Raw genomic sequence first — 27113 nt, 5'->3', positions numbered from 1 at the left:
GTATATTGAATGTTTCCAGCTGAAAATGCAAATAAACTTAAATTGTATGCTGTTATAATTTATTATGTCTGAATCCTTAAAACATAGTTCTTGAGTTTATATTTTTAAAAACTTCTTATAAGCAAGTAGGAATGAAAATGGATTAAAATGGTTTATATTAACTCTGTGTATTTGAAGCTTTTCATGATAACATGCAATCACTGGACTTGCTTCCTAGGCCTATCAGATGCGCCCATCAATTATTTTCTTTGATGAAATCGATGGTCTGGCTCCAGTACGGTCAAGCAGGCAAGATCAAATTCACAGGTAAAACTTGCTTGATGGTACTTCTGCCTTCCTTCCTATATTCTGAGCAGTATTGGTGTTGCATGAGGGACGGAATGTTAGATGGTGAAAGAAAGTTTATAAACCAGTGTTGTTTGGTAGTAGAAACCAATGTATAGTACAGAAGAAAAAGAAAAAGTGAACCTGTTCTAAAGGGTAGGGTGTTCTCAAGCACAGTATTGGTTATAGATTTAACTTGTGATACAGAGTTAACTGCCCATTGGCCAGTGAGGTAAGGCAAGTAAAATGAGTGAGGCAGGCCAGTGATAAGGGTGGGTCTGGGAAATGTGGCTGAGTGCCCAATCATGAAGAGCAAAGCCAATTGTTTTTAGCTCCAGCCTATTACTGAAGTGCAAAAGCTGACTCAGACTTGAAAAATAAATTTTCTTTCTTAAATTTGATATTCAAATTTTTGTGTTGAATATCTTTTAGATGTTGCCAACTAATTCAGATGCTTTTTCCCCCCTAGTACTAGCCCAACTTCCTGATTTTCAGAATGGGAAAGTTGCATCTCCCCTGTGATAATTGCTTACCCAAGGGAGCAGTTTTCCCTAGTACCACTGACTCAACTTGAATCTAAATTCATTTTAATCCTAGTTCATCTTCAGTTTTTCACAGCTTCTTTTTAAATGTAATTATTTAATTAATTTGGGATACCCAAAAGCAAATGTTTGCATGTTTTCATTATGCCAGTATTGTTTTTTATTGTAGATAATATAAAAGAGAAACGAGACATAAAATTATGAGTGATAGGTAGGCTTTGGCTTTTCTAACACCTAACAACATTTACTATATTCTGGTCCCCTTCTTTGACTTGATACTATAAAATTTTATTTGTTGTTCTGAGTAAATTAAAATGTTTACTCCTATATGGTAAAAATAGTTGTGTGTGCACATACCCTACCAATAATCATACACACTTTTTATATATGACACATTTCATTATCAGCCATACTGTATTCATTGTGTTGATAGGGAAAAATATATTTAACAATATGACCATCACTTTGCAATCAAGTAATTGACTACTTACCGTATTTTGGAACAGTTCTAAAAGGGATTGGAGAAATTTTAACAAGAAATATAGAATAATTTTAGCAAGCACTTATCATTTCAAATATATATTTTAAAGAGAAATTTAGTTTTTTGTTTTTTCCAAAGACTTAAAAAATCTGAGAGAAAAACATTTTTGTTAAATTAAGCTTATTTGTTTATTTCTTTATTTATTTATTTTAAGAGAGTAAATCTTTTTTTTTTACTTATTTATTTATTTATATTTTTAATTTTTGGCTGCGTTGGGTATTTGTTGTTGCGCGCAGGCTTTCTCTAGTTGTGGCGAGCAGGGGCTGCTCTTCATTGTGTTGCGTGGGCTTCTCATTGCGGCGGCTTCTCTTGTTGAGGAGCATGGGCTCTAGGTGCGCGGGCTTCAGTAGTTGTGGCTCACAGGCTTAGTTGCTCCGTGGCATGTGGGATCTTCCTGGACCAGGGCTCGAACCTATGTCCCCTGCACTGGCAGGTGGACGACTGCGCCACCAGGCAAGTCCAAATTTAGCTTTTTTAGAAGTTAGCACATTGAACATGATTAAACTATCCTCTTTATCTTATTGTTGGTAATAATTGTAGGATAATTCAAATAAGGTATTATGTGAATGCATTAGAAAATAAGATTTTTAGCCTAAGAAAAGAGGATACAAATATAAAGTAAGTTAAATTAAACCCCTCAAACCTTTACTTGAATTAGAAATACCAGTATGAACTTATGATGAATTTTATTTGTAAAGAAAAAAATGATTCCTATCTCTGGGCACTAAAAAGGCCTAGAAACAATCACAATCCAGCGGCAATTCATACCCTTAGCACTCAGAGTGTGATCTCTAAATACTAGGATTCTTTAGCAGAGGAGGTGTTAGGCAGAACTGAGATGGGAAATAGCAAGACAAGCCTGGAACATATTGTAATTCCTGGAAGTGAAGAGGCAATCAAAGACTACTGGGGTCATATCAGAGTGACATAGCCAGTTTGAAGGGGTTTCCATTGGCCAAAGACGGGACAATTTGAGACCCAGTATACTGAGTCTCTTAAATATGTACATATTTAAGAGACTCAGTATATTGAAGTGTATCAAGTACACAGAAATCATCAGTTTTTAATGATCTCTTTTAAAAAAAGAACTTAGGGCTTCCCTGGTCGCGCAGTGGTTGAGGGTCCGCCTGCCGATGCAGGGGACACGGGTTCGTGCCCCGGTCTGGGAAGATCCCACATGCCGCGGAGCGGCTGGGCCCGTGAACCATGGCCGCTGAGCCTGCGCGTCCGGAGCCTGTGCTCCGCAACGGGAGAGGCCACAACAGTGAGAGGCCCGCGTACCGCAAAAAAAAAAAAAAAAAGAACTTAATTGGTCACTCCAAAGGTTGCTAAGACAGTGACTCATTACTCTGAAAATTGATGAAGAGAATGAATCAACCATTTCTTTTTCCTGTCCTGTAACCATGATTCAGAGTAATTTAATAATAATGATAAAGAGAACTTTGTTCTCTATAGAAAAATCACAGTTAATAAACACAAAGGAAATTATTGAATTAGAAAAATAACCATTTTGCAACCCCTTATGAAATAGTGGATCAAGACCTATGGTTTTCAACTGGGAGTGATTTTGCCCCCCAGGGGACACATCTGGATATATTTTTTTTTTTTTTTTTTTTTTTTTTTTTGCGGTACGCAGGCCTCTCACTGTTGTGGCCTCTCCCGTTGCGGAGCACAGGCTCCGGACGCGCAGGCTCAGCGGCCATGGCTCACGGGCCCAGCCGCTCCGCGGCATGTGGGATCTTCCCAGACCGGGGCACGAACCCGTGTCCCCTGCATCGGCAGGTGGACTCTCAACCGCTGCGCCACCAGGGAAGCCCTGGATATATTTTTGATCGTCACAACTGGGAGGGGGGTGCTCTACTGGCTTCAAGTGGGTGAAGACCATGGATGCTGTTAAATATCCTGCAGTGGACAGGACAGCTCTCCACAACAAAGAATTATCTGTCCCAAAATGTCAATGGTGCCAAGATTGAGAAACCTTGATCTAAGCAATAATTATCAGTGGCTGCTATGAAAGCAGATAAGGTGAAAACGTTAATAGTAAAGTTGATGATGAGTGGAGTAAGCTGATAACACCTCAACTAAACCCAACCTACTGATCTTAAAAATGAAAATATGGCATCACTTGCTTCCTGAGGTATACAGTAGGAAATACATGGTATCTTCCTGTGAAATATGCTATCCCAGATAGTTTAATCTATATTTATTAAGCTTGTAGATGTAACTACCAGTTTACAGGAAATATGAAAGCTAGAGGACAAGTTAAATGAGCCTATCAGGAAGCAATCAGCTCAATCCAGATGTGGGAGGGAAATTCTACAAAACAAATGAACCAGTTTCTTCAAAAAATAAATGGCATGGAGGAGGAAAAAAAAAAAAGTGAGGGAAGGGTGATGGGGAACTGTTATGGATTTGAGGGATGTTTGACCAAGTGTAATGTGTGTAGATCTTGGCTCGAACAAATCAAATGTAAAAAGATATTTTGAGACGATCAGGGAAATTGGAATTAGTGTCATTTACATTGGTGTCATAGTATTGTGGGAGTTTTTTAAAGTCCTTATCCTCAGAAATATATATGTGAAGTACTTAACATGAAATATTTATGGGTTAAATGATCTGAGTTTTTTTGTTTGGTTGTTTTTTTTTAAAGCTATTGGGTGAAGACCAAAAAGGAATACTGATAATTGTTGAAACTGAGTGATGAAGATGTGGAGACTGTTTTACTATTCTCTCTCCATAATGAAAAGTTTAAAATATAATTAAAACCCTTTTTTAAAAAATAAATTTATTTATTTATTTTATTTATTTATTTTTGGCTGTGTTGGGTCTTCATTGCTGCACACGGGCTTTCTCTAGTTGCGGCGAGCGGGGGCTACTCTTTGTTGTGGTGCGCAGGCTTTTCATTGCGGTGGCTTCTCTTGTGGAGCACGGGCTCTAGGCATTGCAGGCTTCAGTAGCTGTGGCACGTGGGCTCAGTAGTTGTGGCTCATGGGCTCTAGAGCGCAGGCTCAGTAGCTGTGGCGCACGGGCTTAGTTGCTCCACGGCATGTGGGATCTTCCCGGACCAGGGATTGAATCTATGTCCCCTGCATTGGCAGGGGTGTTCTTAACCACTGTGCCAGCAGGGAAGTCCAAATCCTATGTTTTTATGCTTTATGTATATTCTGTTTTATTTGGAGGTCCTTTGATAATGTGTACGCAATGAACCATTTTATGATTTTTACTTTCTGTTTGTCTGCCTAGTACTTGTATTTTTTTGATGTTGTATCCCTGTTTGAGAACTCTAAAGTTCCTATGTGAAATTATGCTTTATGAAATGGCTTCCAGGATCCATTTGTAGCATTCTAAAAACTGTGTTTTCCATTGACTTTAAATGTCTATGTGCCATGTAGTATGTTATTTTACAGATTTTCTTTTTAAAAAGCTTATTGAAAGTAGTGGAATGCTCTGAGAAAATTCAGTCACACAGTTAATGTATTAAATCTTAGCAAAAAAAAGAAATGATGTGTTCTCTCTTATTTTTAAATTTAGTTCAGTTGTTTCCACCCTGCTAGCTCTTATGGATGGATTGGACAGCAGAGGAGAAATGGTCATCATTGGTGCTACCAACAGACTGGATTCTATCGATCCTGCTTTACGAAGGCCTGGTCGTTTTGACAGAGAATTCCTTTTTAGCCTACCTGATAAAGATGTAAGAATTTAACATCACTCACATTTTGACAAAATTGATTGCCTTTATCATGAACAAGTCTTGGTATAGGGAAAAATTGAAGATTGAGTTTTGTATGTTCTGAAACGAAGTTGTATGATTAATATTCAAATATGTATGTATGTATTTTTAGGGAGGCATTATTTTATTTAAAGAAAATAACTTGGATAATTTTTTATTCTTTTTTTATTTTTTTATATTTTTGGTTCCCGCGGCTTGTGGCATCCTAGTTCCCCGACCAGGGATGAACCCGGGCCACAGCAGTGAGAGCTCTGAGTCCTAACCACTGGGCCACCAGGGAACTCCCCACCCCACGCCCCCCTTTTTTTTTTAATAAAATAGTGCCTCCCTAGAAATACTCTTAAAATTCTTTCAATTTGAGCACAACCTCTGCATGTTAATTATACAGCTTTATTTTGATTCAGAGCACGTGGCCTAACAGTCAATCCTCAGCCAATTCATTAGCCTTGGCTTTTTTCACAATACAACCATATAATCCTATGCAGTTATTTTAAAGCTGCCTAATATTTTGAGAACCAAGTAGAAAATATGGGTAGAGCTGTCAGTACTCTTAAAAACAGTTCTTAATATGTACCAGAATAAACAATAGTCCAGTAGTTACTTAATATCTCTCATCCACATTTATGATGACCAGAGCTTGAGCTATAAATGTAGATCTGTTTAACATAAAATCCTCAAGCTCTTACAAATACATCTTTTTTCTTCATTTTTACTGTTTCATATTTCTGTTTATATTAGGTATTAAAATCTTTAAAATTTTAGATAAATTATTTTAAATTGAAATTAATCTGAATAGCACTTTGTTATTATAGAAAAATTTAACTGTTTTTATTTGTAGGCTCGAAAAGAAATTCTAAAGATTCACACAAGGGATTGGAATCCTAAACCACTGGACGTATTTCTAGAAGAACTAGCAGAAAACTGTGTTGGTAAACATTGCTTTAAGCATTAAAAGAAATATTAATGCATTTCAAAGACGGAATAAGTTGTAGTTTTGCCAAGGTTATGTTTAAAGAAATGCAAATTATATTTGTTTCTTATTTATAGTTTCTGGCATGTTTTCTTTTTTTTTTGGCTGTGTTGGATCTTCGTTGCTGTGCGCGGGCTTTCTCTAGTTGCAATGAGCTGGGGCTACTCTTTGTTGTGTTTGTTGTGGTGCACGGACTTCTCATTGTGGTGGCTTCTCTTGTTGCAGAGCACGGGCTCTAGGCATGCGGGCTCAATAGTTGTGGCATGCGAGTGTGCAGGCTTTCAGTAGTTGTGGTGCGTGGGCTCAGTAGTTGTGGCTCGCAGGCTCTAGAGCACAGGCTCATTAGTTGTGACGCACAGGCGTAGTTGCTGTGTGGCATGTGGGATCTTCCTGGACTGGGGCTCGAACCCGTGTCCCCTGAATTGGCAGGCAGGTTCTTAACCACTGCGCCACCAGGGAAGTCCTGTTTTCTTCGTATAAAATCCTAGATATTACATAGAGGTAATTGATATTTTGGCTGTCAGGGAATTTCAGAATGAAGTTAGATCTTTTACTAATTGTTCACATATTTCTAATTATCTATTAAGCGTTCTACATGTATTATTTCAGGTAATTCTTACATCAGTCCTGCGAAGTAGGTAGCTTTATCCCCATTTTACAGATGTAGAAATGGCTGAGAGATCATAAATGAATAAAGAGAGCATAAATCTCTAAAGATCACACGTCTAGTAAATGACAAACTGGAATTTGACCCTGATTGATTTTAAAAGTCGTGCTCTTGACCCCTGTGCTCTACTTCATGCCTGCATATTTCACTCTCAAAAGTTGATTGATTTGTTAAGGGTTATTGTCAACCATGTAAGTTCACTGGGGGAATGAGAGACATTTTAGCCTTATTACTCCTAAATATTTTGCTACTATATTGCTAGGCTGATTTTTAATTTTCTTTTAACCATGGTCAAGCTAATAGGGTGCTGGTTTACTTAAAAAAATTTTTTTTGGTTGCCTTGGATAGGATACTGTGGTGCAGATATTAAGTCAATATGTTCTGAGGCTGCTTTGTGTGCTCTGCGTCGACGCTACCCACAAATCTATACCACCAGTGAGAAACTTCAGTTGGATCTCTCTTCAATTAATATCTCAGCTAAGGACTTTGAGGTAGCTATGCAAAAGATGATACCAGCCTCCCAGAGAGCTGTGACATCACCTGGCCAGGCACTGTGCACCATTGTGAAACCACTCCTGCAAAACACTGTTCAAAAGATCTTAGAAGCTCTGCAGAGAGTATTTCCACATGCGGAAATCAGAACTAAAAAGGCATTAGACTCAGGTATGAGACTTGATTGACCATTTAGTTTTCATAATCAGTAAAACTAAATGGTTTGTACATCCCTGTACAGTAATGTTTCTTTATAAAAGAGCCTCTTGAAAGGAATTTGGTCGTGCTTTGCCTAGATATTTGAAAGAAATTTACTTCACAGATTGCTCTAGACTTAATCTAAGTTTGGAATGCATTATTTTAATTTACTTGTTATTTATATCTACACAAACATTTTTGATTCTTAAAAAAAATGTCATTGAAGTTCCTTGGTTTGCTAACTGAGGCATTACATGAAGATTTGCTTTGTAATTCAGAAAAGTTACTAATGCACACTTTTTTTGTTTACTTTATAGATATTTCTTGTCCTCTTTTAGAAAGTGACTTGGCATACAGTGATGATGATGTTCCGTCAGTATATGAAAATGGACTTTCTCAAAAATCCTTTAATAAGGCAAAAGGAAATTTTAATTTTCTTCATTTGAATAGGTACACTTCCCTTGAAAATCAATATATATATTTTTTCTCATGTAAATTCCCTAAAACTAAATGAAATGAAGTTTGAAAAGATAAAAGATGCCAGCCAATTGACTTTATTTAAAAGTTAAAATGTTAGAAAATTTTTTGTTATTACAGTTGTTATGATGGTAGAAACTATACTGTATGAAGTATTCCTAAAAATCTGTAGGGGTTGATTGTTTCCAAAAACCATATGAACCATGATGTTATGATTGGCCATATTGTCAAAACTTCTGACTTCTAAAGTTCATAGTTGGTAATTGGGAGGGAAATTTAAACTTTTTTTCCTAAATCATAGGTTATTATTCATTTCTTTCAGAAATGCTTGTTGTCAACCTATGTCTTTTCGACCAAGAATATTGATAGTAGGAGAACCAGGATTTGGGCAAGGTTCTCATTTAGCACCAGCTGTCATCCATGCTTTGGAAAAATTTGCAGTATACACATTAGACATTCCTGTTCTTTTTGGAGTCAGTGCTACATCTCCTGAAGAAACATGTGCCCAGGTAATTCATTGTTGCCCAGACAAATAAGCTGTAAGTCAAAGTAGTCTTCCAAAGACAAAATCTAGAATTGCCTCATTCTTTTTGTATTGTGTTTTTTGTCTTTCTGATTTCTAACTTCAGGTTTTCAAAATAGAACTATGCATAAGTGCTTAGTTATTGAAGAGTATGAGTTTAAATCACTTTTCCACCACTTACTTGCTATGTGACTTAGGAAAGTTATTAGACCTCTCTGCCCCATTTTCCCCATTTGCAAAATGGAGATAATAATAGTCCTTACCTTGTATGGCTGTTGTGAGAAATGAGTAAAATACTTAAAACAGTGACTGCTATGCAAAATAAAATTTTAATTTTCTTCATTTGAATAGGTACATTTCCCTTGAAAATTAGTATATATATATTTTTTGTGTGTAAATTCCCTAAAACTAAATGAAATGATGTTTGAAAAGATAAAAGATGCCAGCTAATTGATTTTTTTTTAAGTTAAAATATTAGAAAAATTTTTTTTGTTACAGTTGTCATGATGGTAGAAACTATACTGTATAAAGTATTCCTAAAAATCTGTAGGGGTTGATTGTTTACAAAAACCATATGAACCTTGCTGCTTCTGTTTTTGCTATATTAAAATTTTTTTAATGTAAAAGTGTTTTATATTTGTATTTTTATATTTAACCTTGGTTGCCATAACAGAAAAGTCTTCTAGATTTCTTGAGCTGTTTTCTAATTGCTTGAAGCAATTATGTTTTTCTAAAAATGAGACTTTTATAAAACATTTAAAAACAAGATTGTGGGATTGGGGAAGCATTTTTAAAACTTGAGGGTTTTATATGACAATTCCAGGAAATTAAACATTGTTCCAGATTAATAAAGCATATAACTAATGTGCTGACTCTCTAATTGAATGTAATTTTTTTCTCTCTCTACTAGATGATTCGTGAAGCTAAGAAAACAGCACCAAGTATAGTGTATGTTCCTCATATTCACTTGTGGTGGGAAATAGTTGGACCAACACTTAAAGCCACATTTACCACATTATTACAGAATATTCCTTCTTTTGCTCCAGTTTTACTACTTGCAACTTCTGACAAACTCTATTCCACTCTACCAGAAGAGGTAATTTGGGAGAAATTATTATATTTTAAAAAGAGATATACTTGGGCTTTCCTGGTGGCGCAGTGGTTGAGAGTCCGCCTGCCGATGCAGGGGACGCAGGTTCGTGCGCTGGTCGGGGAAGATCCCACATGCCGCGCGGAGCGGCTGGGCCTGTGAGCCATGGCCGCTGAGCTTGCGCGTCTGGAGCCTGTGCTGCGCAACGGGAGAGGCCACAACAGTGAGAGGCCCGCGTGACGCAAAAAAAAAAAAAAAAGAGATATACTTAAGTAATAAGAATTTATGGAAAAAATTCCAAGTGCTACAGAGGTGAACAAAATTATAAGGAAAAGTTTTCCTATTAAAGATACCAGTGTTAGCTATTTGATACATGTGCTTGTTGGACAGGATGATATATGTATATGTGTATGTATATTGTAAGACCATATTGTAAATTTTTTTCTCTAAATGGAATATGATGCATACTATTCTATAACTTACTTTATATATCTTATGTGTTTTTTAATACATAAGTCTTATTTCTTTTAAGAGCAGCATAGCCTTTTCTGTTTTCTTGATATACCATAATTTATTTATCCAAATCCTTATTAATAGGATTTTAGTTATTTTCCAGTTCTTTTCCTGTTGAACTGCTACAGTGAGCATTCTTGGGTTTTAAGCTATATGAGCATTACTATGTGGATTTTTTAACATGCATTCCTAGAAGTGGAATAACTATAGCTTAGCCAAAGAGTATGCACATTTGACATTTTTGATAGTACCACATTACTGTCCTTCAAATTTGTGCCAATTTAGACAACTACCAGTGACAAAGTTCATTCTGCTTCTTCCTGTAATACTCTTCTCCTAGATACATAGAAAATAAAGGCGTGATCCTTTATTTTTATTAGATTTCTGCCTAGATATCACCTCAGAGGTCTTCCTGATCAGTTTCTCAATTACAGCAGTAACACCCCTGCCTATCACTCTCTTCTCCCTTACTCTGCTTTGTTTTTATCACTACTTGACATTAAATATTAATTTGTTTGACTCTATCTCTACTAGCAGAATGTAAAATACATGAAATCAGGGGCATTTTTCCACCTGTGTGTCCCCAGAGTACATAATAAGCATGTTGTAGTCTTGTGTGTGTGTTTTTAGAACATTAGTAGGAAGAGAATTCAAATATTTTATTTTAAATATATTTACTGAGCACTTATTCTGTGACAGACGTGGTTATAGGCATTGGGAATATAGCATTGAACAATATAGAGAAAAATCTGTGTCCTCCTAGGGCTTACATTTTAGTTGAGGGAGAGATAAACAAAAATAAAATATAATACCAGCCTACCAGTATGGAGAAAAATTTAGCTAAGCAATGCCAAAAGAGTGTGGTAGGGTCACAGTGTTTAATCCACTAGGTTAGCCTCACCAAGAAGATGACATTTGAGCAAATACCTGGAAAAGGTAAGGTAGTGACCCATTTGAGTATCTGAGGGACACAGGCTCCTGGCAGAGGAAAAGCAAGTGCAAAAGCCCTGAAGGAAAAGTGTGGTGTGTTGGAAAAATCGCAGAAAGTCTAGAGTGGCTGGAACAGAGTGAGTAAAGGACAGAGTAGAAGGAAATGATGTCAGGGAGTTATCAAAGGGCCAGACTGTGTCCCTGATGGCAGTTTTGTAGTTGTGAATTCTTCAACTAAAACTTAAACAAACTGGGAAGTGAACATTAAGTATATATTAATTACAGATTCTTAGGGTGGGAAGAGTCCTTGAAGTTTTCTACTTTAGTCATCTAGTTCTGGACTCTAAGTCTTTCTTTTGTGTAGAACACCTTCACAATTCATTTTGTTAGTTCTGACTCCTAAGAAAAATCAACTTATTTTGAGAGGCTTCCATTTCTTAATCTCCATTTGTTTCCCACATAAAATAGAGAGCCAGTCTATTCTGTCTTCATCATGACAAGCTCTTTGTATGTTTGAATATGGTTTTGTGTTCATTTCTATCTCCTCACTCTGACCCAGTCTTCTTCACACTAAAAATTTCTTCTTCTATGATAAGGTATATTCCTTAGGAATATTAAATACAATAAAAGTTTATTTCTTGCTCACTTAACAATACCAGGCAGATGACTAGATTGGCGGGTCCACCCTCCACCATGTAGTCATACCAGACACTCAGGCTGAGAGAGCTTTCTCATTTTCATCATGTGGCTTTCCAGGTTACTTTCATTCCACCCAGCTGAAAGGATTGGCCTTCTTGTGCCTGGTCTGAAAGTGATACATATCATTTCCTTTCACATTCCATTGGCTAAAACTCACGTAGCCGTACCTAACTGCAAAGGAGACTAGGAAATATGATATAGCAGTGTGCCCAAAAGGAAGAGAACATGGAGTGTGATAATAGCAGGCTCTGCTACACATCACACATATTTTTAGTTTCTTCAAAATTCTAGTCACTCTCTTGAATGTCTTTCTCTTTATATTCCTTTTGAAAGGCTGTACTCAGAATGAATTAAGTACTCTAGCAATGTTCTGATTAACAGAGTTAAGAAGAATTGCTATTTAGTAGCCACATTAACCATTGATTTATTGTACTCACTGTCAATTAAAACTTTGTTAATTATTTCAAAGTTTAAAACAAAGATAAGTTTATACTCTTGGTAATAAGTAAGGCAAACTAGCCGAACTTTATAAAGATGTAGGGAGGTTGAAAAGCTGTCATCAGTTTAATCTTGGACAACTTTATCAAGAATGTGGGAATTTTGTACTCAAAAAAAATTTTTTTAAAGATAGCTTCTTTGTTTTCTCATGGTAGTATTTCCTAAGCATATCACTGTAAACTAAGTAAAGTATCCCAGTATCACACTGTACTGTAGGGTGGAATGAGCACTGGACCAGGAATTGCTAATTTTATAAAATGAATGGTCTACGTGGATACAAATAAGCAAGTCCGCTTTGAGCCTTATATAGTCTATGTAGTCCTTAGTGATCCAGTGATATTGTCTATATAGCACTGGACTATAATATGTGAGAAGTACTGTGTATACCATTATTAGCTACATTAAAGTTTGTCCATCTCAAAACTGCAGTCAGAGTATCTATATGCGTGAGTACTAGTGGACCCTAACAACACAGCAGTATGGAAAAATGAGAAAGAAAGTCATCAGTGGATTAGAAACTTGATGAATCGTGAAAGACAAGCAGTGGGGATTAGATTGATCCAGGTAACCACATTTTAAAGCATGTTCATGAAAGGACTGCTTTGAAAGATGGGAGTGGTTTCTAGCTCTGGTTCAGTGCTAGGAGGGAATTGAAAGAGCCTTTGGGCAACTTTGGAGTTTTTGGCTTTCTTCACTTCTGGCCATGCCAGACAGCAGGCAGCTGAGTTGTTTGTCCTCAGCTAGAGCAGTGAAGGTGGGCCCAAGGACTAGTGTGGCAGAGCAGTGACTTATGTATAGGTACTGAATGGGACGAGTAGGGAGACCCTGTGCCCAGAAGACAAATTACAGGCACATTCTGTGTCTAATATAGGCAGGCTTCTTTCATAATCACTGGAAGTAGAAGCTAGAATAAGCAGAAAAGGCATCTGTGGACAGTTGAAGATTTCAAAGGCAAAGATAAATTTATAAATAAGCTTTTGAGGAAGGACAGCTCCATGGAAAATCATATCCATGCATCAGCAACAGATTGTTGTGGAAAAGAACCAACTGAAGACATTATAAATGAAATAACTCCCCCCAAATATAATAAAAAACCCCACAGGGCTAAAAAGAAGCAGACACAGATAAGAGTGAATTAGCAAGATGGAAGATCATGAGATCAGAAATCCTTATAGTAAATAATAAAAACAAGACAAAGTTTTGAAAAGTGAGGAAGAAGTTAAAGGAAACAGAGGACATAGATTCAGGTCTAACATCTGTTTAATGGGATTTATGGGACGAGAAAAATGTACAAGAGAAAAATAGTCACATAATAGAACATTTCATAGAATTAAAGAATACCATAATGTTCAGATTTAAAAGGTCCCCTGTTCTAACTGATGGGTATTAAAAGGCCCACATCTAGATAAAATTTCAGAACTCCAAAAGTATAGAGAAAAATCTAAAAATCTTCCAATAGAATAAAACATTACTAGAAAGGACTGAAAATCAAATTGCTTCTACATTCTCACTGGTATAATACCAGCTACTAAGGAGGCAACTGAGCAATATTTTCAAAGTTAGAAGGAAAGTAATTTTGAACCTGTAATTTTCTTCCCAGCAAACTTATTAGCATTTGAGTGAAAGAGCAAAATAAAGGTATTTTTGAACATGCAGTGCCTAAGAAACTATTACGCATAAAGCCCTGACTGAAATAATTATTAAGGGATTATTTCTCCTCTTGGATTTTTTTTTTTTTTGTAGAAGTTGCATATAAGAAGCAGTGAGCAAAGAAAACAGTAAAACTCGTCACAAAACTGTGCTAGTAACATTTTTTTAAGGACTGTAAATCTAAGTTGATCTTGGTTCTGAACTCAAAATGGCAGGAAAGACATAGTGAAGGAGAATGAGGAAGTAAAAGCACATTCAGATTTTGTATCTGATATGTAGATATTGATTAACTTCACAGTTTGGTAGGAAAAGAAGCTTAGAGATATGTCTGTTAAAACTTGTAACAATAAAAGACTAGAAATACAGCATACAACTTCCAGGCCACCAGAAAGGGGGAAAAGGTACAAATTTCAATAGAAGTATCAACAAAATAGACTCTAAAATGTAATGTAGAAGAAAAAACTGCTTGAGGGACTTCGCTGCTGGTCCAGTGGTTAAGACTCCTTGCTTCTACTGTACAGGGCACAGGTTCAATCCCTGGTTGGGGAACTAAGATCCTGCATGCCACGTGGCATGGCTAAAAAAAAGTTCTTGAATTTCCAAGAAAATTTTGGAAAAGCCTACCAAATATGGTAAAGCATACCACAACATTAGTAATTATAATGTGAATTTGGGCCAGAAATGACAAATTAATGTAATACAGTTCATTAGTAGGCTCTTGTATACATAGTAGTTTAGTAAATGGATTAGCAAAAGGAGAGACTTATTTCATAAATGATGTTGTGTATGTAGTTTTCATAAGTTTGGAGCATGGAAGAACCTACAAAGCAGAAAATGCAAAAGCTGTGAATGTAAATTTCTCTGTATCAGAGGTAGGCTGAACCAAGTACACAAACATCATACAAGGAATAAACATTATTATCCTCTAATAATTCTTGGAAAGATCTAGAGGTTTGTTTAGAAACATCCTTTTGAGACCTGTTTTGCCTTTATTCTTTTTTTGGTGGTAAAATATACATAATTTACCATTTTAACCATTTTTAAGTGTACAGTTCAGTGACATCAAGTACATTGCTTTAAGTTCGTTCATGATGTTGTGCAGCCATCACCACTATCCATTTCCAGAACTTTTTCATCATCTCAAACAGAAACTCTGTATCCATTAAACAATTATTCCCTATTCCTTCCTCTCCCAGCCCTTGGACACCTCTAGTAACTTTCTGTCTCTTTGAATTTACCTATTCTAGGTATCCTCATATAAGTGGAACATAAAGTATCTGTCCTTTGGTGACTGGCTTATTTCACTTAGCATAATGTTTTCATTGTTCATCCATGTTGTAGCATGTGTTCAAATTTCATTCCTTTTTAGGCTGAATAATATTCCATTGTAGGTACATACCACATTTTGTTTATCTCTTCATCTGGTGATGGACATTTGGATTGTCTCTACCTCCTGCCTACTGTAAATAATTCTGCTATGATTATTGGTATACAAGTATCTGTTGAGTCTTTTATTTTTTTCTTGTAGTTTTTTTGAATATACTGGGTTACATGATAATTTTGTGTTTAACTTTTTGAGGAACCATCATACTGTTTTCTGCAGTGGCTGCACCCTTTTACATTCCTACCAGCACAAGGGGTCTAACCTCTCCACATCCTTACCAATACTTATTATTTTCCAGCCTTTATTCTTACTGAAGAACCACTCATTCTCATATCTCACTTTGGGTTGTGAAGGTGAATTACTTGATCTCAAGAAAACCCGTTAAGTAAAACATCACCATATCAGTTATTGTATGAATTATAGTTTGGAGCCTTGAGTTCTAAAGAAGATCTCATGTTTTTAGTTCCTTATCTATTGCATACATGGTTTATATAATACATAAATTCAATGTAAGTAAAAGATTTAAGAAATTATTTCTTTATTACACAATTTAGATTGTCATTAAAAACGTGTAACCTACTGTGGCATTGAATGATTGATACATAGTAATGTGTGTGTATACATACATATGTATATAAAATGCATCTGTTTTCTCTTTTAAGGTACAAGAATTATTTATCCATGATTATGGAGAAATTTTTAATGTCCAGTTGCCTAGTAAAGAAGAACGGGCACAATTTTTTGAAGATTTAATTCTAAAGCAAGCTGCTAAGCCTCCTATATCAAAAAAGAAAGCAGGTTAGTTCCTGTATCAAAGTTAATATATAATAATTTTGAGAAAGTGGAAATAAAATATCAGTTAATGGCATTGCCATCTTCTAATATCAGAAGCTCAAAACCTCAGTTGAGGTTGATACCTCTTACTTACTTCTTAAGATCCCTATGTTTCCCATTAAAATAGACTAAAGTTCTTATTTATTTATTTGTTTATTTAGGCTACGTTGGGTCTTAGTTGCAGCATGCAGACTCTTAGTTGCCTTATGCATGCGGGAACTAGTTCCCAGAGATTGAACCCCGGCCCCCTGCATTGGGAGCTCAGAGTCTTACCCACTGGACCACCAGGGAAGTCCCTAGACTAAAGTTCTTAAAGCATACAAGGCCTTTCATAGTATAGCCCTAATCTATGTGGAATTGGGGCTAGAATTCATAGCATAGCCCCAATCTGTCTTTCCAAGAGCATCTTTGGCACTTTTCTCTCCCCCACCTTTTTCCTTCCAAAGCACTCTATCTTTAAACCATATACAGCATATTGTGTCTTTTCATAATTTCATTCATGCTTCTTTCTAGTATAACTTATTCTTTCTTCCCTAACATCTAGACAAAATTAATTTATTACCTTTATGATGCACTGTACTTTTTTCATACTACTAATATGTTATTACAGTGATGTTATAATTATATCTCTTACTCCCTTAATTGATTGCCAACTTATTGGGGCAGCACTCTCATATTCCCTTTTTTATCCTTATTACTTATTAGTGCATATCTGTTTAAACAAAATTAAATTTTTGTTATATTTGAAACATACCACAATTTTTCATTAGTTTAAAAATTAACTAGTAAAAATGACTTTTTAAAAAATTAGAATATTCTTGTCTTGGAAATATGCATTTTCAAAATTTTAATAGCCTCTTAAATGATCTTAAAATGGTAATGATTTAGGAATTAGCACTCCAAATTACAAGTTAGCGATTATTGCTTGTGGGGGGGTGTAGAGGTCGAGATTATGGTAGCTGTTTAGTATTCCAAATCCTCTGATTCCTGGCAAATACAAAGAGGATAATCCCTGAGAGCTTGTCTACTTTGTGTACTGAATCGTTCGTCACCCTTGATACGGTGGGAGAGTGGTAACTAAAATCTTCCATTCATGTAAAGTTTTGCAGGCCTTGGAGGTACTCCCTGTAGCACCACCACCTGAACCAAGACCATTGACAGCAGAAGAAGTGAAACGACTAGAAGAACAAGAAGAAGATACATTTAGAGAACTAAGGATTTTTTTAAGAAATGTTACACATAGGCTTGCTATTGACAAGCGATTCAGAATATTTACTAAACCTGTTGACCCTGATGAGGTATTAATTTAATCTTTGGATCAAAATGCTTCAGAATTAGAGACTATTTGACTAGTTAATGTGGTTCCCTCTGTATACTGTGATCTTGTTTTCTGTATTTGGAAACATACCAAGTAGTGTCCTAAGCACATAGAGGCTTCAAGAGCCATGTAAAGCATTTTCCTTTCCTGCAGAGTGTAGACAGTTAACTTTGCCCAACTCAAATGTTGTAGAAGTAATTTTGAGAATGTCTTAATGCTACGTGATATTACTGTGACCTACACGGTTAAGAATGAGGTCCTAAGTTGACATTGAAGGATGGGTGGCATTTGGATGAGGAAAGAGGTTTAGGATGTTACTGGAGATATAGGTGCCCAAGAATAAGAATGAATACAAAACAAAACTCGCCTTAAATAGAGTCACAGTTTTGTATTAATATATTTTCATTATATCTTATGTATTTATTCTCTCTCCTTTATTTTGCCTGGTAGAAAAACTTGACTCAAAGTTTTTACTGTTCAGAGTTAATTTAGTGATTTGGTCATTTGCTTGAATTTTAGGTTCCTGATTATGTCACTGTAATAAAGCAACCAATGGACCTTTCATCTGTAATCAGTAAAATTGATCTCCACAAGTATCTGACTGTGAAAGACTATTTGAGTGATATCGATCTAATCTGTAGTAATGCTTTAGAATACAATCCAGATAGAGATCCTGGAGGTGAGCATTACTGGTTTTGTTTTTCTTCCTCAGAGGGTGGAATGGGGGCTGCTAATGCTTAGTGGCGGGTGATTTCATACTAGGTGCTAAATAAACATTTTATATTCACAGTGCCATTCAGTCCTCAACAACGATATCCTCATTTTACAGTTGAGAAAAATGGAAGTTTAGAGAGGTTAAAAAACTTACTCAGTGGCTTCCCTGGTGGCGCAGTGGTTGAGAGTCCGCCTGCCGATGCAGGGGACACGGGTTCGTGCCCCGGTCCGGGGAGATCCCACATGCCACGGAGCGGCTGGGCCCGTGAGCCATGGCCGCTGAGCCTGCGCATCCGGATCCTGTGCTCCGCAATGGGAGAGACCACAACAGTGAGAGGCCCGAGTACGGCAAAAAACAAACAAACAAACAAACAAAAACTTACTCAAGGTCATACTATCAGGAAGTGGCAGAGGCAGAATTCAAATGCAGGTTTCTTTCGCTCCAAAACAATTATATGATATAGCCTCTAATGAAACACAAAATTGCATAACAACTTAGCTTGTTTCCTTTGTTTATCAATGTTCTTTCTCAAAGTAGAAAAATTAATGCTCTCTGTAATAAAATAAGTTTGAAAGGATTTTCTTAGTTAAGACCATTATAAATTTTATTACAAAAGTAATATAGCATAATACTTGCTAACAGTAATACTTAAAAAACTAAGTCACCCATTTCCTTTCTCCGAGGGTGGACACTGTTAAGTTTAGGGTTATCTTTCCAGACCTTTTCTATGCATAGAATGCATTCACGTTCTACCTCACATACCCAGTCCGTTGAATAAAATGTATAAAGTAAGGGATTTTTAAGCAATATATTTGTTCATATTTATAATGATATATTCAAATATCTATATGTTTGTTATAAACGTGTTCATTTCCAAAAAATATTCTCTCAGGTGCTTTTTCCTAGCTTCCTATTCTTGCTTTATGGATGCTGTGCCCTTAACTGTCTTCGTGGATAATTTTTTTTAATAGTTCTATTTCCTGCGTTGGCTCTCTCCTCCAGTACATTGGCATTCTGTTTTTAAGTTTGTAGCGCTTATAAATTAGATTGATTTCCACCACTAAGAGTTTCCGCAACAATTTATTTTTATTTATTTTTTTTTTGCGGTACGCGGGCCTCTCACCGCCACGGCCTCTCCCGTTGCGGGGCACAGGCTCCGGACGCGCAGGCCCAGCGGCCATGGCTCACGGGCCTAGCTGCTCCGCAGCATGCAGAATCCTCCCAGACCGGGGCACGAACCTGTGTCCCCTGCATCAGCAGGCAGACTCCCAACCACTGTGCCACCAGGGAAGCCCTCCTCAACAATTTAAAAGCGCACTGTTCTTCCCTCGGCAGTCTTCGGCCCACACCTTCCCTAGACTTTATTCTGTAGTTCAGAGTTCTGGAGGTAAGCAGTGTGAAACAGCCTACTAAGTTGGGAATACCCCTTAACTGTAGAAAGAAGGAAGCATTTATCCTGGAGAAAGAGGGCTTTTTCTGTTTCATTGCAGTCATACTGCCGCTGTTTCCCTTTTCGTCCTCTGTGACAATCTAAAATTACTTTAGAGCAGTGGTGTTCACACTTTAGCTACCATCAGCATCTCCTACAGGACATGTTAAGATGCAGCTTGCTGGCCCTCACCTCCACAATTTCTGATTCTGTAGATGCAGGGCCTGAGAATGATGTGCATTCTGACAAATTCCAAGGTTTTGCCCATGCTGCCACACTCCAGGAACCAATGAACTTTGCCTGGCCTTTCTTCAGGCCATGTTAGAAGTCCCCAGCAACATCCCTTCTGTTATTATAGCTGTTCCTGTCAACTATAAACTGAATATTGTGTGAATTTTGCAGCCTACTGCCCTGTGAGGGGGACTGATCCAGCCGTTCAAGCAAATTTACATTCACTTATTATCTGCCTGTTGCCTCAAGGCATTTTCCAGTTTACAGTGCTTAGGCTCAGTTTTGGATTTTTTTCTAGTGTTTCCTATGTAGGGTTGCCGTTTCATTGTCTTTGTTTAGTTTCTCTGTCAATGTAGTAACATCCTCTATATCTCTTCCAAAATTGTTTTACATCCCTGGTTCACTCATGACACTGATAGCCTTCCTTGCTGTTTTTGTGTCATTATGTTGTTTAGTTTTGCTACTGATTGATTCTTATATTTCCTCTGGTATTTCAAAGGGATCTGGATAGGATAGGACAGGGCAATGAAATTAGGTTTAGTCTGCCGTGTTGAATCAGATGTCCAGAACATTAGATTAACATCAAAAACAGAAATAACACAATTCCAGTAACTTTTACTATTCATGGTGGAAGTAAAAAAGGAATTGTAATGGCTATAATCTTAGCCCAACATATGGTGTTAATTTTTGTTACATTAGCAAAAGGAAAACATTTTAAAATTCTTTATTCATTCCATAGATCGTCTTATTAGACATAGAGCCTGTGCTTTAAGAGATACCGCCTATGCAATAATTAAAGAAGAACTTGATGAAGACTTTGAGCGGCTTTGTGAAGAAATTCAGGAATCTAGGAAGAAGAGAGGTAGGAAAATGATTTGATATCAGAAAAAGATGCTTTAGATGTATTGAGTCCTTTTAATTAATTGTTCATGTAATTTTCAAATCTGGAAATTTGATTTGATATTCCACATGTCTGTTATAAGGTTGTAGCTCTTCCAAATATGCCCCATCTTACTACCATGTAATGCCAAAGCAAAGTTCCACTCCTGCTGGTGATAGAAGACCAGATCCAGAGAAAAATGAAAAGCTGAAGACCCCCAGTACTCCTATGGCTTGCAGCACTCCTGGTAAGTGCACTTATGTAATTTTTACTTACGAAACTATAGCCTTTATTCTCCTCTAATGCTGTTTACTTTTTCCATCAGTTTCCTTTGTCTATATTGATGCCGCGAATTATGTTGATTTCATTAACAGTAAGGCAACTTTTCATTCTTGAAATAAATCCAGGCTTGCAATAAAGTACCACTTGCAATCCCAGTTCACCTTTCACCTCTCAGGTCACAATCTGATTGTGGTATGACTTGATTTGAAACTGACTTTTATTTCCTATAAATCCTAGTCTGTTTCCTGTTCCTCTTTATTCTTAGAGTATAACTCCATGGAGTACCAACCCAAATCCTGCGGGGTTCCTGAGGCCTCTCTTCTTTGGCAAGCTCTTAATTCCAGTTTTTGCTCTTTAAACTCCATGAATTTCAGACTGTCCTCAGCTTAGCCTCTCAGCTATTCATTTGTTTTCCCAGATTTTGGTGCCATAATTCCTCAATGCTTTTAAACAGAATGTTCATAGAGACAGTATTCATTTGGGAGCAACCCAAATGCAGGTCAACAGTAGAATGGAAAAATACGGATTATTATACAAAAGTGAAAATTATTAAACTTCAACTACATACAACAGTATGGATGAGTCTCCCAAACATAAGGTTGCAGTGTGGTTATACTGCGTCTAATCTAGGCAGAATGTTGAATCTCTGTATACTGTAGTTTCTTCATCTGTAAAATGATGTCGATAATGGTAGCAAACCTGATCAGGTTAAAGTGGAATTTCAGTGAGTTAGTACATATAAAGGCCTTAGAAGAGTTCCTACTATACAGTAAGCACTCAGTAAGTGTAAGCTATTTTTAGTCTTGTCCTTCCTTCAGTTCATTCCTTATACTACTGCCAAAGTGACCTTTGTAATATATGCATCAGACAATTCATGTCATTGCCCTCCTTAAAGTTATTTGATTTTTTTAAAAATTATTCAAGATAAAATCCAAATTCCTTAGAATGACAGGTCATTGACCACTTTCTACCTTCTCACAGAATTCTCTACTTTTGTTTGTATATTCCAACCATACAATACTATGGTTATATCTCAGATTCTCCTCTTAATATCGCAGGAGGTATTTTTTTCTCCCACTTACTTAGACTTTAAAAAATTGTTGAATGTTCTCTTACCCTTTTTCTTTAAATTATTTGAAGCTCAGTTGAAGAGAAAAGTCCGCAAAAAGTCGAAATGGTACTTAGGCACCATAACCAAACGAAGGAGGATTTCACAGGCCAAAGATGATGGCCAAAATGTCGTAGATGACAAAATTGAGAGTGATACAGAGGAAAATCAAGATACAAGTGTAGACCACAATGAGGCTGGAAACACAGGGGAGTCTTCAATGGAGGAAAATGAAAAGCAACAAAATGCCTCTGAAAGCAAAATGGAATTGGGAAATAATAATTCAAGTACTTGTTTTGAAAATCAACTTGAAGGATCTAGAAAGACTATAGCATGTACAGAATTGAGGAAAGATAAGATCACTTGCAATGGAGATGCTTCTGGCTCTCAGATAACAGATATTTCTGATGAAAATGAAGCAAAAGGTAAGTCTCAGTCAAGCAACTTACTAATTTTAAAAGATGTTTCATTCAAAGTTCTTAAACAGTCAATTACCATCTCAGTTTACTCCTTTTTCCTTGTCTTTCAGAGTACAGGAGTTAATTAGGGAAAATAGCATTATCTTTAATAACTATTGAGCTAGTAAATCACTGTTGTTAAAAGCACACTATAGCATCAAACAGACCTGGACTTGAGCCTCTAGTTTACTGCTTAGTAGCTTGTGACCTCAGTCAAGATTCTTGACCCATCAGCGTCAGTTTTCTCATTTGCAAAATTGGGGTAGATAGTTGCTGGGTAATAAGATATTCTGAGAATTGAATAAAGTAATTCATCTAAAGCATGTAGCAAAGTGCTTGGCTATACAATTTTTAAAAGCTGGCAGGATACCCTCTCATTTTTGAGCAAGATAAGCAGTTTATCTTGTGATTTCTTGCTGAGTGATGTAGAACAACTGTTACCCACCCCCATCATTCCTCTATCCCTACTGTAGGTTTAGCCCAAGGTTATTTATATTTATTCTAATGATCCTGCTCCCAAAGTCTTTCATGTAGAATTGTTTCCTGTCTGCACCTTTTTGGACCTTTGGCATTAGATTTGTTTGGTTTTTGGAAAAGCCAAACATTATTTAGTCTTACAAAGCAAAAAAAAGCGTAACAGGGTCAAAACTTTATTTTGGTCAAAAACAAGTATTGACTAAGTTAATGAGACTGGTTTTCTTCAGTGGCTTATATGCTGTAGATAAATATTTTCCAAGGACTTCCTTAAAATGAGTTTCGTATGTTTGAGTAATCTTAGAATGGTCTAGGATATAGGCTTTCCGACGTGGATATTTTAAATGTTAATCCTCTGGCTGTATAATTTAGTATGTTTTGTTTAGGTTCAAAGTTTATTTTTTCTTTTATCATTATCTTTTTTAAAAGGACACTATTTAGTGAGACAGGTACCTGTTTACATGTCAGGAGATTTGGGTTCTTGTCCTGGCTCTTAGAACAGATAGGTATGTTGACCATAGAAAAGTCTTCACCTTTCTTTGGCCTCATTTTTCTCATCTCTCAGTGAGTAGATTGTTCTAGATCAGGGATAGGCAAACTTTATCTGTAAAGGACCAGACAGTTACAACTATTCAACCCTGCTGGAAAAGCCACATTGACACACATATGTAAAATGGGCATGGTTGTGTTCTAAGAAAACTTTAATTATGGATTAATTAAATCCAGATTTAGCCTATGCATAGTAGTTTGCAACTCCTATTCGAGATTACTAAAGCCCCTTCCAGCTCTTAAATTCTGAGTTTTATGCCTAAGTAGGAGACAGTCTAATCTGTTGAGGATCCCTTGAAATACTCTATTTGAGAAAATATTTCTGAAATGTCCTTAATTTTTTTTTTTTTTTTTTTTTGGCCGTGCCATGCGGCATGCAGGTTCTTAGTTCCCCGACCAGGGATTGAACCTGTGCCCCGTGCAGTGGAAGCTCAGACTCCTAACCACTTGGACCACCAGGGAATTCCCTGTCCTTAATTTTTGAGTGTGTAAATGGCAGCATCTTAATCTTACAGCAGAGTCAATAAACCAGAACAGGGGTTTGTGTCTAAGTAAATATGACCTGCTGTTTAATCTGCCTAATATTTATTTTAGGTATTATAAAATGTCTATGAAACAAATAATAGTTATTTATTTTTTCATTCTAGAAATGTGTGTTCTGCGAATGACTCGAGCTAGACGTTCCCAAGTAGAGCAACAGCAGCTCATCAGTGTTGAAAAGGCTTTGGCAATTCTTTCTCAGCCTACACCCTCACTTGTTGTGGACCATGAGCGATTAAAAGTATGTAAATTGAGATCATAATGCTTTCATTGTGCAGATTAGAAACATAACCCACCAAAAGAGGGATTGTAATAGTACATTGTATAAATTTGGCATGTAATAAATAATGATCTTTTATGAAAGGATAAACTTGGTATAGAATAACTTTCATAAAGGCAGTGGTTGGAGATGGCTAGTATGTTGATATTATTGTTTTTAACATACTTGTCTATGTCACTGATCCCATACATTGTTTTTATGACCATTACATATGGCCATTTTAGTTGGTTTTTACTTAACAAAAACATGCAACCGTGGTTAACTATGAGGTAATGGAATATCAAGGTAAGACCAGACTTGAAGAATCACAGAAATTTATCAACAGTAAGTCCATTTCAGTCATGACAAAAAAACATTGAGTGGATGGAAATTCCTTTTTGTAAGAAAAGAACCCTGAGGTTGTGAGGTAGTTCATCATTTATGTACTGTCTCTTTTTATTTCACATAACAGAATTGATCATAATGTACTCATAGTGCCATAAAATATTCTGCAAAAATGTTGCCTTTTTTCCTGTTAGTCTAATTTGAGATTATTTTTTAATTTGTCTCTAGTGATGTATGGCTAGAATTGAAGTTGGCAACCTCCTCAGCTGTAGTTTTTAGGATGAGAGGCCAGAGTCATAGAATGTTGATAACATTAACTTACAGCTGAATGTCAGAGTCACTATCAGAGGCTGCAGTGTCTCATTTGATGACTTGGTCTGCCTTCTCTCTGGCTTATATGCTAAAAATGCCCCCACATCCTCAGAATTAAAATATCTCAGGGAATTTCTCTCACATATGTAACACTTACGTTTTCTTTTAGAATCTTTTGAAGACTGTTGTTAGAAAAAGTCAAGAATACAATATTTTTCAGTTGGAAAATTTGTATGCTGTAATCAGCCAGTGTATTTATCAGCATCGCAGGGATTATGACAAAACAACACTTATTCAGGTAAACTAATATATATGAGAAGTTAACACATTATGAAAACTTTTAAATACCATTTTTTAATGTGTGGATTATGGATTATTTCTAGGTATAACTGTGTTCTGTGCTTTTTTAAATCTAGCACTTAAATTAGTCTGTGTTTCTTTAATAAGCAGTGGAACACTGTAGTATCTGTAAACTATGAAAAATCTATTTTGTGTGTATATTGATGAAGATATATAGTTCCTTTTTAAGACAGACTTAACATAGACCTATTTGTCTTTACTTAATCTTGCTTTATAGTGGGCATTCAAGTACTAATGTTTAAAAATAGAGTTTGGCTGATACCTATATAGTACTATATATATATATATATATATATATATATATATATAACTGGTATCTACTCTATACCTATTAGCATGTAATATATATAGTATTTAGTATATCTAATAAAGTATACTATGGTACCTATACAGAATAATATATATGTAACAGTAGTACCTACAAAATATAAAGTATTAATATCTATATGTACACCAGTGCTTTGATTAATAACTGTATGAGTTTAATGTAAGATGAAAGCATCTCAGACTTACTTCAAAGAGGTTTAAGTAATGAAGTCCCATCAGTGATACCATTCTATGTGATAGTTATAAACACTGAACAAAGTTTCTGTTTCACTATCAGATATATACATGGATAATAATATCCTTAAGGTTGTTTACTGCAAAAAAAAACCCCAGCAATGGAGTCATGTTTCTTTGATTTTTTCCATATTGAAACTTACTATTTTTCCTTCCTATCCTTTATCTAGAAAATGGAGCAAGAGATAGAAAACTTCAGTTGTTCCAGATCATGATGTCATGGTACCAAATATTCTTTATATTCCATTCCTATTTAATTCACCTTTGTCATGCTGACATAACTGATGCAGGATGAAATCCTGCATCTTTAAGGAAAAGATTAAAATAGTAAATAATATTTAAACTTTTCTGGTATTTATGTACATGTGTAAGATAAATTACAGAGATAACTGATAAATATTGGAATTTTCATTGAGTCACTGTAGTATAGTATTCCTGTGGTTATCAGTAATTAAAGTGTGGCCAACTCTTAATAAAGTTTTTTTTTTTTTTTTTTTTTTTTTTTTTCTTTTTGCGGTATGCGGGCCTCTCACTGTTGTGGCCTCTCCCGTTGCGGAGCACAGGCTCCGGATGCGCAGGCCCAGCGGCCATGGCTCACGGGCCCAGCCGCTCCGCGGCATATGGGATCCTCCCAGACCGGGGCACGAACCCGTATCCCCTGCATCGGCAGGCGGACTCTCAACCACTGCGCCACCAGGGAGGCCCAATAAAGTTATTTTGATAACTAATGTTTATGGCACTTAAGAGTAATTAGTGACATTGACATTCTTTTGTTTTAAGCACTTTTAATTTTATCCTTCCTAAAAATAGTTTATTGTGTCAGACTAGAAACTTATTTAACCATTGTCTCTTTGCCATCCTTTGTCATCTTTGTTTTCTTCAATGCCCATCTCCCATCTGCCTTTAGCGTCCCCGCCTGTTCACTTAAAAGCTAGTGTTCGAGTAGTGATTCGCAGGAGGGCCCTTGAACAACTTCTAGCTGCACCACCTTTCTGTACTTGAAGGTCAAAATTAATGCTTTTTAAATAAACATTTTTTATAATTCTCATTTGGATTAATAAAAATTTTAAATATTTTTTATGATTATATATACAACAAATGTATTAATGACTACTTTGTTAAACATCTTTTTAATAGCATGAAATTTTTATATTTGAAAACTATTTATATCCTTCTAAATGTGTTTAGGTTGTATTCTATAGATACCTTTTATATACAATTGTGTAAATA

The 27113-nt window shown here is 36.2% G+C and overlaps 1 protein-coding gene across 1 annotated transcript in view; it reads left to right on the top strand.

Moving 5' to 3' along the window:
• The window catches only part of ATAD2 (ATPase family AAA domain containing 2), a 68453-nt gene extending 42088 nt beyond the window's left edge, over window positions 1-26365 (top strand). Inside the window, exons 13-28 of the mRNA XM_081258194.1 lie at window positions 218-306; window positions 4939-5098; window positions 5976-6066; window positions 7123-7437; window positions 7782-7914; window positions 8264-8450; window positions 9375-9560; window positions 15891-16026; window positions 17164-17360; window positions 17900-18059; window positions 20495-20617; window positions 20739-20882; window positions 22058-22450; window positions 24154-24287; window positions 25132-25260; window positions 26054-26365. Coding sequence (XP_081114320.1) covers window positions 218-306; window positions 4939-5098; window positions 5976-6066; window positions 7123-7437; window positions 7782-7914; window positions 8264-8450; window positions 9375-9560; window positions 15891-16026; window positions 17164-17360; window positions 17900-18059; window positions 20495-20617; window positions 20739-20882; window positions 22058-22450; window positions 24154-24287; window positions 25132-25260; window positions 26054-26098 — 2622 coding nt within the window. The 3' untranslated portion in view covers window positions 26099-26365. The remainder of the gene's footprint in view (window positions 1-217; window positions 307-4938; window positions 5099-5975; window positions 6067-7122; window positions 7438-7781; window positions 7915-8263; window positions 8451-9374; window positions 9561-15890; window positions 16027-17163; window positions 17361-17899; window positions 18060-20494; window positions 20618-20738; window positions 20883-22057; window positions 22451-24153; window positions 24288-25131; window positions 25261-26053) is intronic.
• The last annotated feature ends 748 nt before the right edge of the window (window positions 26366-27113 follow it).

Source organism: Mesoplodon bidens (assembly GCF_964165515.1).
Source record: "Mesoplodon bidens genome assembly, chromosome: 16".
NCBI classification, from domain to species: domain Eukaryota; kingdom Metazoa; phylum Chordata; class Mammalia; order Artiodactyla; family Ziphiidae; genus Mesoplodon; species Mesoplodon bidens.
This window is presented reverse-complemented; position numbering and strand designations above follow the sequence as displayed.